The 15,306-nt window shown below is 42.4% G+C and overlaps 1 protein-coding gene across 2 annotated transcripts in view; it reads right to left on the minus strand.

The window, feature by feature from the left end:
- MAMDC2 (MAM domain containing 2) overlaps nucleotides 1–15,306 on the minus strand; it is a 130,706-nt gene that overhangs the window by 35,522 nt on the left and 79,878 nt on the right. For both annotated transcript variants that reach the window (XR_013814506.1, XM_079790313.1), the window contains exons 6-9: nucleotides 12,301–12,557; nucleotides 9,486–9,579; nucleotides 3,622–3,765; nucleotides 639–904 (exon numbers count right to left, since the gene is read on the minus strand). Coding sequence is in view for 1 of the 2 variants with exons in the window: in XM_079790313.1 (XP_079646439.1) it covers nucleotides 639–904; nucleotides 3,622–3,765; nucleotides 9,486–9,579; nucleotides 12,301–12,557 (761 nt within the window). In the remaining variant the exon portion in view is untranslated. The remainder of the gene's footprint in view (nucleotides 1–638; nucleotides 905–3,621; nucleotides 3,766–9,485; nucleotides 9,580–12,300; nucleotides 12,558–15,306) is intronic.

The raw sequence follows: 15,306 nt of genomic DNA on the forward strand, positions 1-15,306 counted from the left end.
TGTATCTCACTTTTCTGTCATCTGTGACCTCCTTAAGGGTGAATCTGAACCTCATTCATCTTTATATCCCCTGTCCTGAGCATATACTTAATAAATGCTGGTTGAATCAAGAAATAAACAAATGGATGAATGAATGAATGAATGAAAGTCAAATGAATGAATGAATGAAATGCTTACTATAGCCCCTTTTGAAAACAATAGCAAAACAGAGTGTGGAGTACAACAAAAATTCCATTAATTTCTGGTACATCCCTGATTGTGTCAATCTGGTGCAAGTCTGTGTGTGTGTGTGTGTGTGTGTGTGTGTGTGTGTGTGTGTGTGTGTGTGTTGTGGCTTCAAACTAAAGTTTAGCTGTTAAACTTGGACTGTTAACATATTCCCTTTCTTTTGACTATTCTCAGGGAACCTGAGAAATAAATGACAAGCAAGCTCCCTAGGTGGCCATGATTCTGAGAGACAGACAACTGGAAAGAACTGAAGGATATAATTGGCCCTGGCTGGGGACCGCGTGTGAGTGTGGGCTGTCAGCTGGAACAGAAGGGAAATAACACATCACCAGTTGAAAATAATTAAACAGAAATTCACTTGTGCAGTCCAGGAACAGCAAGTGAAAAAAGGGTTGTGCAGATTCCTGTACCTTGGTAGGCATGGGCTTCTTAAAGGCGATCTCCGCTTGCATCCAAACGCCTCTTGGAGTCTCCAGTACAGACCAGATCTTCTCTTGAACCACGTGGTTCTCTTCAAAGATATAAACAGCTAGAGTGTCACTCATTTTTAAGAACCCATAGATGGCGTAATAAAAACGCAGACAATACTGCAAGTTTCCCGGCAGGGAGGGACCGTAGAGCCTTCCAATGTAGCCAGGCTGAGATGTAAACTTTGTGTTGGCCAGCAAGTAATACCCTGTGAACGGGACAAAGCAGTCAGTGTATCAGCCAGGACAAGTTTAAATAATGTAGCTCAGATTATGAAGTGGGAAAATTTGGTTAAAGTCATGGAATTAGTCAAGAGACTATTTCCACAGGCTTTACATGGTAAAGCATTTTCTAATATCTGGCTTGATGAAAGAACAGTCTTATACTATATTGCCAATAAACCTTCTCCAATTCTAAGTAAACTTCATAAGCAAGTATAGATTTCCAACTGCATATGCCCAGATTCTGGTCATCAATTAGGATTTATAATTGTTGACCACGGGTCAACCAGCTGCCTTAGACTGAGCACCAGTGCTGAGTCACAGTGAGCATAAAGCCCAGGGCCGATTTTCCATTCTCTCTGCAGTGAGCATTGGAGATGGAGAGGTTGCAGGCTGACCTGGCAGTCCTGGGCGAGGGAGGGTTGGTGTGTCTGGGCAGAGCCCAGTACTCTCTCGCTCATATGTTAAACCTGCCCCTGACGAGCAGGTTTTGAATCAGATGGACCTTCCCTCCCACCTGCTTCTCCACCCCCATAGTAAAAAATAACACAGAAAGTCCTCACCTAAAGTCGTTGATAGGTTCTGCGACTTAAGTGAAAAGACATATAATGAAACCAATTTTACCAAAGGCTAATTGATGCAACAAGAATTAGGTTCCTACAGCATCTCACCAACATTAAACAATAGGCATTGAATAAAATGAGTCACTTGAGGACCTGCTGTACTCTACATTTTTTCTTTTCCTTCTCTGCTCCTCTCCCATTATGTTGTTGTTGTTTTTGGTGGTTTTTTTTTGGGGGGGGGCGGAGAGGGGTGTCTCAGTCTTTGCTATATAGTTTTACCAAATTATTTAACTCGCTTGGGAAAAAGTTCTATTTCACAGGAGTGAGATTATGAACTGAATTGTATATGCATATGTCGAAGCTCTAACCCCCAAGGTGACTGTATTTGGAGACAGGGCCTTTAAGGAGGTAATTAAGGTTAAATGAGGCTACAAGGGTGGGGCCTTAATCCTAGAGGACTGACGTCATCAGAAGAGGAAGAGACCCCAGAGATCTCTCTCCACGTGTACACGCAGAGGAAAGGCCACGCGAGGGCACACTGAGAAGATGCAATCTACATGCCAGGAAGGGAGGGCCCACAAGAAACCAATCCTGACAACACCTTGATCTTGGACTTCCAGCCTCCAGAACTGTGAGAAATACATTTATGTTGTTTAAGTCACTCAGTCTGTGGTATTTTGTAATGGCCACCCAAGCAGACTAATCCAGGGGACCACACAATAGCCAGCAATCTTTTTGAAATCTGAATTTAATCACTCTCTTCTCTGCTTAACACCTTTCAAAGGCTTCCCATTTCCTTTATAATAAAATCCCAAATGCTTACTCTGGCCTGCTACACCCACGATCCATCTCCCTCTCTAACTTCATTCTCCTCCCTATGGTGCCGCCTTACTAACCTCCAATACCTTGGAGAGTCCAGCTCTTTTCAAACTCGAGGTCCCCACAGATGCTGTCCCCTCTGCTGGGTGACCTCCACTATCCTGGCTAATTCCCACTTCCCTCAGAAAGGGACTCCCTGAATCCCCAACCAATATTAGGTTTTTCCCCCTCTATTCTCTCTGAGGGCTCACTCTTCATTTCTTTTATTGCACTTACCACAGGTTATAATTATGAGTTTATCTGTGTCTATATTTGTCTAATGTTTCTCCTGTCTATTGAAATGTCAGCCACATAGACAAGCTTCATACCTGACTTGCTCACTATTGTATCCCCCAGGAGTTAGTCTGGCCAAGATCAGAATAGGTTTTTGCAGAGCCTGTGCTTGTACAAGTTAAGCAACCTCTGAGAAAAAAATACAAAATTACAAGTATAATATTGCAAAGGCCCCCTTCAAGGCAATTCTCCCCAGTGCCCAGTGTGCAAGTCATTGTCGAATAAATAACTGAGACACTAACCCCTTGAGAACCAGCCCTTTCCACCAGTGTCTACTGGGGTGAGCTTCACAAGGGAGCCATTAAAGCGATATGTAATCCCGATACAGGGAGCTCCAACTGCTTTCTAAGAGTCCCTTGTAGATAATCCATCAATGCCCACCAACATTTCCAACAGCTTTTATTCCCCCACAATATATATTTTTTCTCACAGTGAAATATCCATAGCACAAAATTTACCATTTCGATTATTTTCAAGTGTACAATTTGGTGGCATCTAGTTCATTCCCTATGCTGTACAACTACCATCGTTATTTAATCCCAGAACATTTTCATCACCCGCAAAGGAAATTCTATACCCGTGAAACAGCAACTCTCCATTTCCTCCTCTCAGCCCGTGGCAACCACTAATCATTTTGTCTATAAGTTTGCCTATTCTGAATATTTCATATAATTGGACTCTGGTAGCTTTTTAGAGGTACTTCTCCATTTAAAGTGAAGAGCAAGATAATTTCCAAAGGTTTGGCATTAATTAATTGGCAAAAAGTATCACAAGCCCAGCAACTTGAATTCCAGTTTAAAAAAAAATGGTCAAATGCAAGATTAGCAATTGTCTTTGCCTCTTTACAGCTGCCTTCTTCTTCTTCTTTTTTTGAAGTCTTGGTAGATGTGGGTTAAGAATGGAGAATGGAGCATGAACAGTACCCCCACCTTGCCCATCTCCTCCATCCCCCTCCCCAAAAGTCCCCACAGGGATGATTCCTGGTTTACCTAAGCCTGAAGTGTGGTCACCAGCCCGATACATGTTTGGCTTCACTTTCACTCGGGCCCAGCCCGGACCTTCTTTATCTTGGTAAAAGTTGCAGAGATCCTCCTCAAAATTGCAGCTGGCTTCTATGGCACTGAAAGGAAGCTCTAAGCAAAGCAGAACCAAAGTTAATGTGCACTTAACCCAAGGCTTCCAAAGGACTTCACCAACGGATTGACAAATACGTACACATTTGTACCAGGAGAAGTAAAACACATCAAAATGTTTTTAACCTAATGGCACGCTGACAGGTTAGCATCGGATCAACATGTCAGCATGGCAGGAAAATTGCTCTTTTCCTCCCTAAAGGGATGGAAGGAAGACGCTCCTTTCACATTCTATACAAAAATAGAGAAGTGCCAGACTTCAAGAGACATTTCTTTTCATGCTGTAAAGAGTGTGAACATTTATTCATACACTTCTTTGCAATTCAAAATTCATTCATACAAAATTAAAAGGAAAGAGAAAAGACAGGGATTTTAGGAAATCCTTACTTTCACTTTAAGACAGATACTTTAGAAATAATATTTTCCAGAAAGAATTTTCTTTTGTTGATGAATCCCTGTGGCAGAAGCGCAGCCACCGTCTATTTATAATTGACATTCTTAGTAGAAGCTGATCTTCTGGGAGAAAATCATTACTTAGTATAAATCACACTGAGCAAAAAGATATACCAATTCTGTCACTGATACTGCTATTCTTCTTCTTCTTCTTCTTCTTTTTTTTTTTTTCTGAGTTCCAGTATCATTTACCTTGGTTTATAAATGCTCTCTCATTCCAGATTGCCGGAGGGAATGGCATATAAATTATTTCTGTTCTTTTAAGAATAACTTAGTCCTAGCAACAAATTATTGCAGACCTCACTGTGAAGCAGACTTTGGGACACATTCAATGCAGCTGAGCGGGATCCTGTGCTGCATGCTGACATCCCAGTACTGTTCCAATCTTTTAGGGCAAGAGAGAGGGGGCACTGTTCTGAACACCTGGGAAACCACCCTTAGAGGAACACTGGAGTTCTTGGAGCAGTGATCTAATGAAACAGGGAGCTGTTTAGGGACAAAGGCTAGTATACTCTCAATTTATCAATTTTCAAAGCAAGAAAACATTCAAGTGGACTGAGGAACTGGCCCAGATTAAAGGGACAAAAGAGGCAGGACAACTTGGTCCAGGAAACCAACAGTTATAAATGACATTATTGGGGCCATTGGCAAATTATTATATGGGCTATAGTTTCGTTGATAATATTCTATCAGCATTAAGTTTCCTGAAGTGAATCATGTTGGAGAACATGTTTGGTTTTAGAAAACATACATCGAAGTATTTAAGGGTAAAGGGGCATAATGTCCACAACCTACTCTTAAATGGTTGATAAAGCAGATGTGGCTAAATGTTAACAATCTGTAGATCTGGGTGAAGAGTATACAGGAGTTCTTGATAGTATTCTTGCAAATTTTGTCTGAGTTTGAAATGATACAAGAACACCCAGTTCTAAAAACACTAAATTAGAAAAAAAACACAGTGACAAACATTACAAAGAAAAGGATAGGAATGTTCCCCTGCATCGGGAACCTGACAGTGTCTCTGGAACTGTACAGGTGCAGAGAAAGAGCGCCCGATGAGCCAGGCAGGAGAAAAGGAAGTGACGGGAGGCCTCCGCTCCGGGACCGGTAGGTTACCCCACACTGCTCGGCCTGCCTGTCAGCATCAGGGAGTATCTTTAGGCCATGAAGACAGTCTTCCAAAAATGAAAATGATGTCATACAAACAAGGACCCTTTGACATCCCCCCATGGAGATTTGGTGCCATGGGAAACCCCATGATGGTCTCCAGTCTTAGTCATCCCTCTGCTACCTAGTAATGAAAAAAATAAAATAAAGTAAAATCTACAGAAAATGGCATGGCATTCCGCAAAGCCATGCTCAATGAGAACGGCAGGTCAGTGAAATTACTCATCAGGAATATATAGCACGGAACATGCCCTGGGAGGCCACAAGAGAACCATAGCCCATTTATTCGGTATTTAGGGGAGAGTGGGAGGTGGTATTAAAACTTCAAAGGAAGTAAGGATCACCTCTCTCCATGGTCACCAACTGAGTCATACAGAAAATATTTTTCTGAGGATGAGATTATATTCTTTTGCTAAATATTTAGTCCTAGAAATGGATTTGTCCAGGACCCTGAGAAGGTCTGATAAAACAAAAATCTCAAAAGCATAATTCAGAGCCTAAGTCCTTTCCACCCAGAATGCTTTTTCAACCACGAGATAGTGTCTAATTCCTGAAGATGGGGCCAGAGGGCCTGCTTGTGGCCTAACATGAGCTCCTCAGAGCTCTGAGGTGGGCAAACGCCTTTGCTTCAGGCTTGTTTCAGAAGCACCTGGTCAGGTGGTGGTCACAACTGAGCTGCTGGGGAGCGTTCATGACATATTTGAAGCATAGGAAGGATCAGGCAGCTGGAAGCCCCCCGAGCAGTAGCTGATCAGAAAACCAAGTCCCTAGCAAGGCACCAATAAGCATTAAAATGTAAGTTTTCGTTAATCCCTTGCCTTCTGACATTTGAACGTTTTAGAAATGAGAGGCTTTGAAGATAATCTAATCAGTTGGAGGGTTACTGCAGTTTGAGAAGAATTGGTGTGAGTGTTTCTCATCTTTTGCTCTGCTCCTTGGAGTTCATGGTGATGAACACAGTCCTAGAGATTTAAAAGCTCGCCAGCCCCTGTGCAGCTAGAGGGATTTGGGTGCCATGTGCTCTCTAGGCTGCTGAATTAGCTCAGTAATTTTATTTAGCTGGCTTGGGGAAGAGAGTGAGTGGGACCTGGCACCAGAACAAGGAATCATGACAGAGCAGAGGCTGGGCCAGTGACCAGGCTGGGGATGCGCTCGAGGGCCTCTGAGCTAAGGATGGCCATGGCAACTTCAGCTGTAACCAAGGCAACAACTGGAGCCAGGTTTCCAATTGAACAAGAGATCTGGGTAGTGTGTTGTTATTGGTGAATAACAAGATTGCTCACGATTGGGAGTTAGGCCCAGTTAGGCCCCTCCCAAACCCTGGCCTTGGTATGGGGTGGACCCAACCTCAGAAAGGAGGCTGGGCCTGCAGGGGGCAGAATAGTGAAACGTTCAGTTTGAGGCTGAGCATTCAGGCAGGATTCCTAGAAGTGAATGGAATCACCTGTCAGGCATTCAAGATTTACGACCTAAAAGGAGAGCTTCTTCCTACGATCCAGACTCTAGATCTAATGGTGGAAGGGAGGGAGTCCGTGGGTGGGAAAGGCAAGTGCTGGAACTCACGGTGGGAGGAGTAGGGTGGTCTCACTGTCCTCTGGAGCACCCCGGAAATACTCGGGGAGCAACACGACATTGGTGTGTCACCCCTGTGACTCTGCGATGGGTTTCAGGTCAGGGGAACTGGATTAAATCTAAGCCCAACCAGATGGTGGAGAGCAGACGTTTCATGTGTGGAATTAATTCCTGTCTCGGCCTACTAGGGAGGTGAGGGGAGATGCTAGATCCAGCTGGGAGAAGCACAGACAATAAGTCTGGAGCTAACCAAGATAAAGAAAAAAAAATGTTGGCACCTGTTATGAAACAGAAGGGCATAAACTATTTGAAAAATGTAAGATGAGGTATGAAAACTAAAGGGCTCAGCTTCTAAGACTCGGAATCTGGCTCACAGCTGCTTAATGAAAGGCACAAGCAGGCTCCGGCTCCCACATCCATCAAGGCAGCGTGGCCTTTGCTGGTTCTCTTCAGTTTCAATCTGAGCCCCTGCTCTCTAGGGAATGGATGGGAGTATTTTGAAAATTAAGTAAATTACATTAAGGTTCATGACCAAGCAGTTTCTGTGTGCCACCGTCTGCTGAGGCCTTCATAGATATTAACTCAGCAGTCTTTCTGACAACACTATGGAACAGATTCTTTCATCCTCGTCGTATAAATGTGGAAAGAGTCGCAGAGAGGTTAATTAACAAGCCCAAGGTCACACAGCTTGTTATTGGCAGCGTAGGGATGTGAATCCAAAGTCCTGGCTCTCGAGCATAACCACGATGATCACGTGTTTAAACCATTTTAAAGCAAAGTTGGTATGTTGGGAGGTTCTGAAGGCCAATTTGGAGTCTTGGTGAACCTAACTATAGGGTGTCCCTCCAAAATGTGAACACATCAATGGATAGCTCAATTGATGTTTCTTTCTTTTCAAATTTAACCCATTGGAGTTAATACTTATTCAAAGTGTGTATACATTTATTCGGGATACCCTGTATATAAAAATGTGGAGGAAGGGTCTTTATGGGGGCTGGATTTTACAGACTGAGGGGCCACCAGCCCTATTAATACATGGTCCTTATTTGAAATAATGTTGGGATCTTTCTCTTCCGGTCACCAGTCAGTAGGAAGGAACACGCATACGTATATTCTGTATCTTTTTAAAAGGGAAAGTATTTCCAAACATTACTTCAAAAGTGGCTCAGTAGATTCTGTGACCTCCCAGCTGCCTCTTCACTCCACCCTCTAGCCAGTACAGATAATGAATAAACACCTCCTTTTGCACACATGGCACTTGGAAATATAAACGTTCAATGTAAATGCCTAGTGACAAAGAAAAATTTTCTAAACATAATGATAATGAGGTTGTAAAACTACTATCAATATCATTGAGATACTAGCTGGAGGTGGGATTAGGGAGCAATCAGATTTAGAGAAGTAAACAATTTTGCCTTCTGTGTTCTGCTAAATTAAGAGACTCTTTTAGCCTTTTATTACAGTTTAGATTCAATAATTTTAATGAACATACATAAATTCAGTCTAGTTCTTTCCATTTCACTAGCTTTTATTTAAAAATTAGAATCAGTAAAAATAATATTTGGTTTCATCAAATTCATATGTTTCTCTCTAACTCGGGGATAACAGTTTAGCCTGAGTAGAAAATATTATTTTTCTTGAAAGTCCCCTTGCTTGTTTAATATATCTGAAACCATATTAAGTTAGATATGAACTCTATCTTTAGGAAATTCTTAAATTTAAAAATTTACTTTCCATAGTCCATAACCCAAAAGAAGGACTCAAAAATAAAATGGGAAGACTACAGTATCTTCTTGGGGCCCCTCAAGGAAACAAAATCACTAAAATGTAAGATCAATTGCATTTATCTGGGTTATCATTAATACAGTGTCAGACTTCATATTCTAATTCACATTGAAATGGTTTGCTTACCTATTCTCATTTCTAATTCACATTGAAATGGTTTGCTTACCTATTTTTCCAAAAAGTAAACATTTCTTCTTTTCCAATCACCAAGATTATAGAAATTACAAAATTAGCCATGAGAAAGTAACCTGAGGGTTCACTTAGAAAGAGAATTTAAATTGAGTACATAATATTTAACAAAAAACCATCATATACTAATATCTTTAAACATGAGGACATTTATAGGTCTTGGATACATAACACTGGAAAGAGTTTCCATAATTCTACTCAGTAGATTTTGAGATATTTCCTACCTATCCATCCACCTGTCTATGAACTCCAGATATCCATTAAAGAGAAAGATGTGGAAAGAATGAATATTATATACTTTTCATTTCCTAATAGGTAGGAAGATGAAAGCTCCTTAGTACCTGACAAGGGCCTGTGGTGTCAGAAAAATTAGATTCACTCTGTGAGAAGAAATAAAGAGTAATATAACCAGTAAAGTGACTATTCAGTTAAATAATTTTTTAAAGGATGAGATCATAGAAAAGGTAAGGAAATGAGAAAGAATTAAGACAAGTCCTGACCATAGGCATCTATTGAGAAGGAAAATTCCAAATGTAAAGGAAAAGAATGCTTACCTGTCTGATTTTGGCAGTGGACGGGAGAGAAAGAAATATCATCCAGGGCAACATATCCTCCTTTGGGACCATTGAAAGCAACTTCAAAAATTAGCTGCAGAGGAAAATGACAGGGTGTGCTCCAGCTCCACATATATTCTCTTAGGTTTAAGTGCTCTTAACCATGATGTAAAATGATGTGTCTATAAGCCAGGAGATGCCAAGTTATAGGTACTTAAGGAATCATGTCCCTAAATAGAGGAGTTTGGGCAGCTCCCTCCTCACCCACAGTCTCTTTTAAGAAGAGTAAATCCTAAGCCCAAAGTTGAATTTTATTGGTGAACTTTGCCCCCTCCCTTGAGCATCAGCTAAAGTACCGATGTCACTTTCCGAGAGAATTACAGAAGTGACAGTTTGCATTATGAACTTCAGCTAAAGACCAACAGGCTACTTGCAGAAAGTAGGTTAGGTTCTCTCCCTGCAATTCACAGAGAACTAAGCCCCTCTAAGGCCTCTGCCTTTTTCATACATGAAATTCTATGTGAGGGTCCTGGACAAAGATGATGCAATCAATTCTCCTGATAGATAAGACATGATAAGGCCCAGAAATTCTATACATAGATGTTAGAATTCCAGGAATGTCTGAATGGCTAGAAAGAACATGGGGTTAATGCATTATCCCCTTTAATTTTGCTCTTCCCTTTGACACCAACTCTGAGTTCAATCAACCACATTCTGCCCGTGACCAGGGGGATCAGGTGTGCTGAGTACAGCATTCACCTGTATTGGGAAAACCATCCAAGTGTGAAGTCCACTCTTGTGAATTGATAACAGTGTTGAGTACGAGCTGAAACTCAAATGCCTACAAAAACCAGGCAGGTCATGACCGGGGGTGATGGAGTAAGAAAGGGTGCAGACGGTGGTGAAAAGGCTTTGGCTACTACTTTGTCAGTTGCTGTCATGTGGGAATTCAGTCCTAATGTGTCTGGATCTACCAAACTGTCAGAGGACCCGGATCTCTAGATTTTTACTTGAAATCTTTGGATATTTTTTAATGTTGGTAATTAATTTAAAAATCAAAAGAAGCAAAAAACAAACAAGCAAAAACAAACACCTCTACAGCAGCTAGGAAAATCATTGTGGATTAGATTTGACCCATAGGCTTCCAGTTTCAGCCTCTTCTGAACAGAATAGTGTCTTGGAGGCAGAAAGACCAGAGTTCAAATCCCATTTCCATTGGTTAAAAGCTCGGTGACCTTGGTACATTGCTAAACCTCCTGGGGCCTCACTTTTCTTATTTATAAAATAAGCATAATTAACACCGACCTTGTATGGCTGTTGAGATTTAATGAGAAGATGTACATAAAGATCAGAGCATGCAGTCAGGTGCACAATGAGCTCTGAATTAAACTCATGCCTTTTTCTTGGGTTGACCCTGAGCCCCGTTAGCCACTAATTAGCTTGAGCAGGCCCCTTCTCTCCTCTGGGTCTCAGTTTCTCCATTTTTGAAAAAAAAAAAAAAAAGAGTTTGGACAAGATGGTTCCTAAGGTCCCTTTCAGCTTAACAACAGCGGTCCTGCAGAGGCCTGGGACCTGGACTCAGGAGAATCCAAGAGGGGCCTGGAAGTTTATCTCTGGCAAGGCAAGAAGCACTGAGGACAAAGGGACAGATGTGGGCAAATGAGAAGAGGCAGATGAAGTTTACACACTTAGCACTGGTCCATGAAAGCCGATAAAGGACGCGAATGGCAGAACTTATCTTACAGAGCAGGCCAAATGAGAATGATTATTTCAGATCAGAATATGCTCATATGTTCATCACAGCTCATGTGCCACTCTCTTGCTCAGAAAGAGGTCTCAAATGCTTGTTTTCCTCTTTAAAATTCATTGGTTAATACGGTGACATTAAATTCACTGTTTTCTGCAGGATACGTTTCTCTTCCTGGCAATTACTGAGAGCAAATAATGCAAGCATAATGAGTTCAGACTACTAGAGCAAATTACACATGTGAATCAAAAGGATATATAGTGAAGTTTAGTAATGCCCAGCTTTGATTTTTTTAAAAAATTGGCAACATCGCATCCAACAAATGTTGCCTAAGGGAGTTTATGGTTGGAGGGAAAGAGTTCACAAAGAAAATGCTGTGTGTGTGTGTGTGTGTGTGTGTGTGTGTGTGTGTGTGAGAGAGAGAGAGAGAGAGAGAGAGAGAGAGAGAGAGAGAGAGTAAAAGAGAGCATGTGTGTGACTCATTTGATTTTAACAGAAGGAAAAATTATTTCTGAAGCAGTATGTGCATTTCTCTTTCTCCAAGTAACCCAAGCTCACACAGCACTTTCCACTGAGCTGCAAGAGCAAACCACGGCCGGGTCAGCCTTTGGGAGGGGCACCGTGCTCTTTCTGGGCTGTATTGGGGGAAAAGGGGGTCCTGAAGAGGGTCAGGGGAGTGGCAGGCCATCAGTAGACATGACATGACAGAAACCAAGACCCAACCCCACCCTCTCTGAAGCTCCACATCAGGCGAGCAGATGGCACCACCAAAAAGCACCCAGAGGATAATCCCTCCCCCCCCCCCCCCAAATCTAGTTGGTGACAGACTTTTCCATATCCATCCTTAGAAAAAATAGTCGTGTTAGAAAATGAAGGTGATAAAGGAGGAAGGCAGACAGGAATACAAAGAAGGGAGAGAAGTGGAGGGGGCCGAGAAAGGGAAGAGAGAAAAAAGACTGAGATACAGCCGAGAAGAATGAGTGTGAGACTGTAGCACCTCCTGACCTCCATCTCTGTGTGGGCAGTACCCTGCATTGTGGCCAGGACAGGACCCAGGGGAACACCTACCTCCATGGGGTACGGGGCACTGAACTCCACTTCAGCGAGGTTCCAGGCAGGATTCCCTGGGCTATTGGTTTTCCAGATCTCCTCATAAAGGCCGGTCACATCCCGAGAATACAGGGAGAAGACATTGTCATTCCCCTGCTGGAGTTGGTAATAAAACGACAGGCAGCCAGACATGGGGGCTGTGGTCATGGGCGAGATGAGCTGTGCCACCTCCTGGAAGTGCTTGATGTAAACCGAGTCCACGTACATGTAATGGCCTGGAGACCACAGAGAAAAGAAAACACGGCATCAGACAGGCTGGGATTTTCAGATGAAATGGTGGGATCCTGGGATTCACTCGGAATCATCCAGTGGGAGTGATGGAGAGGAAGTGAATGAGTTACCGATGCAAGAAGTTTGGCTATGGGTTGATGAAGGGTGCACCTGGGAGATAAATACATGGAGTTCACTGTGCTCTGCTAAATACAAGACAAGAATCATTCTTTTTCTTTTCCTTACATTTGACTGAAGTAAACATCCATATAGAAAGGTAGATATATCATCGGTAAAGTGTTTGAGTTTTCCCAAGCTGAACACAGCTGTGGAAAGAAAACAGAACATTACCCCAGGGGAAACCCGCCCCCCACCCCCCAAAGCCTTCTTTGAGTTATAAGGATTCTAAGAACATGCCAAGCGTACCATCTGTTTCTAAAAAGGCATAGGGGGCCCTCCTATACGTCTTTACAATATGTACAAATGTCACTGTATATTCTTGGAGAAACTAAGATTCACAATTCATACTGGATGACAAGTTGTACCTCTTTAATAGAACATGTAGGTCATTCAACACTGCAGACAGGATTAGGATTTGGAAGGTTGAACTTGTGATGCACCCTTAGGAAGGCCTTGGTGGGCTCTGGACTCAGAGGCTGACCTCCATGGGAGGCATTTTGGTGAAACTGAGAAACGATGAGGCAGAATAGGGAGAGCCTGGATTTGGCAATGAAAGAACTAAGTTTGAATCCTGCTCTATCTCTTACTAGCCCTGTGACCTCAAGCAAGTTACTGAATCTCTCTGGGCTTCAATTCCTTAATCTCTAGAATGAGAATCAAATAGTTCTCTCATTGGATTGGTATGAGTATGAAATGAGATTATGTATGTGAAGTCCTTGGCATGTGCCTGGCACATGGTAATTGCCTAACATAATTATAATGAAAGAAAATAAGGTCACTAATGATTCTAGCACCATGCTTTCCCCACGGTATGTTTTATGTAAAGAGGAGCTATTATTATTAGCAATTCTGTCTGAATTTATTTAAGCTGCAATGACAAAGGAATGCTATGCAATGCAGCTTCCACTGAATGGCCCTTCTATTTACAAGCTCAGAACAACTACAGCCTAATAATATCTTTGTCTTTATTACATTATGCCTGCTTAATAACGATTCCTTTTATCCTTGGCAAAATAGTGGTAAGGATATTAGGAAGAATATGTGCATTCACACACTGGATACTTACTTTGATCTAGCACACTGCACTGCCGGAAACCGAACATTATCACTTGGTAGTTATGTGAAAAGGGAACCCGGGAAGGCTGGTCAACCTTGAAGCTAAAGGTCAGAGTCAACCACTCCCTATCTAATTGAGACAATGGTAACTGAGGCAACTTCCCTACCAAATAATCATGTAAATCCTTATTGATAAGATAATCTGCCTGTTACTGGAATTACCTGCCTAAAGGATATGGGTGTATCTCAGAACCTCAATAAAAGGGATAGCAAAGGCCAGAGCAGGGAGTAGTTCTCCCACTAGAGGTGGACTCCCGCCTGGCCCCCCATTTACCCAAATTAACTCTTTTCCAGTCTCTTTTCATTTTGATTGCGGCCTTCTCCAGAAACCGGACCTGAACGGGAACCCTGAAACACGCGGGATGTGAAAGGGGTTCCCACACTGCACAGTATGTGGTGTGCCCTCAACCAATAGTTATTCAAAGCATAAATATGGTCTCAGAAAGGTCCTCATGTCAACAAGGAAGAGGAGAAAGATGGACAAATCAAAGCTTTCTTTCTCCTGATAGCAAATTGTCCAATTCCTGAATAACCTTTCTTGTTTAAAGATAATTTCTTAAGTCATCTCGCCAAGCCATGCAACTGTGAATACATGGAGATCACAAATTCTGCTGCTCAGAGGAGCCAGCTAGGTCAGGTATATGACTGAAGTAGATTGGGTCAGGGAAGAAGATACCATACATAGTTATTACAATATTTTTGACTATATTCCCTGTGCTGTACTTTATATCCCTGTGACTATTCTGTAATTACAATTTGTGCTTATTAATTCCTTCACCTTTTTCATCCATCCCTCCAACCCCCCCCTCTCATCTTTACTTAGTCCCCCAAACCCCTTCCCTTGGACAACTACCAGTTCTCCAGAGATCAAGTTTTTTGTTTGTTTGTTTGTTTTCAGAGAGGAAGTTTTTAATGCACTTCCTAATAATATGTCTTACCAATGAAACAATCTCTTTCAAGACATGCCACTGGGGAAACTGGGTAGAAGAGCTACCATGGAGGTGGGCTGCTGACATTTCCTTCAAGTGAATTTGCTTCATGGACCACAACTGACTGACAGCCTCCAGCTATCTCACGTGTGGGTCTACAATGGCCACACCACACTGGGCTGTTCTCAGCCAGTGACCAAGCACAGCAGGGGGACCAGAGCAGGGCCAGTCTGTGTGACACGGCCTCTTCAACAACTCCCCATCGGCCTGGCCCCTCTTTCACAGGCGGCGGCCTTCCAGCCTGTGCCGAAGGCTCTCCCATGGTTGCATTATGACTTGTGTGGAACCAAGACATTCTCACCGCCATGGGCCCCTTTCTCCATAAAACATACTAACATTATATTTTATGACTGCATTGGATGAAGATTAATATAATCCATGCAGGACTTATATATTTATTATTGCATTCATTTTTTTCTTTTTCTTTTAAAACTAGAGGCCTGGTGCACAAAAATTCATGCATTGGGGT

The sequence above is a fragment of the Cnephaeus nilssonii genome, assembly GCF_951640355.1.
Source record: "Cnephaeus nilssonii genome assembly, chromosome: 14".
In the NCBI taxonomy this organism is placed as follows: domain Eukaryota; kingdom Metazoa; phylum Chordata; class Mammalia; order Chiroptera; family Vespertilionidae; genus Cnephaeus; species Cnephaeus nilssonii.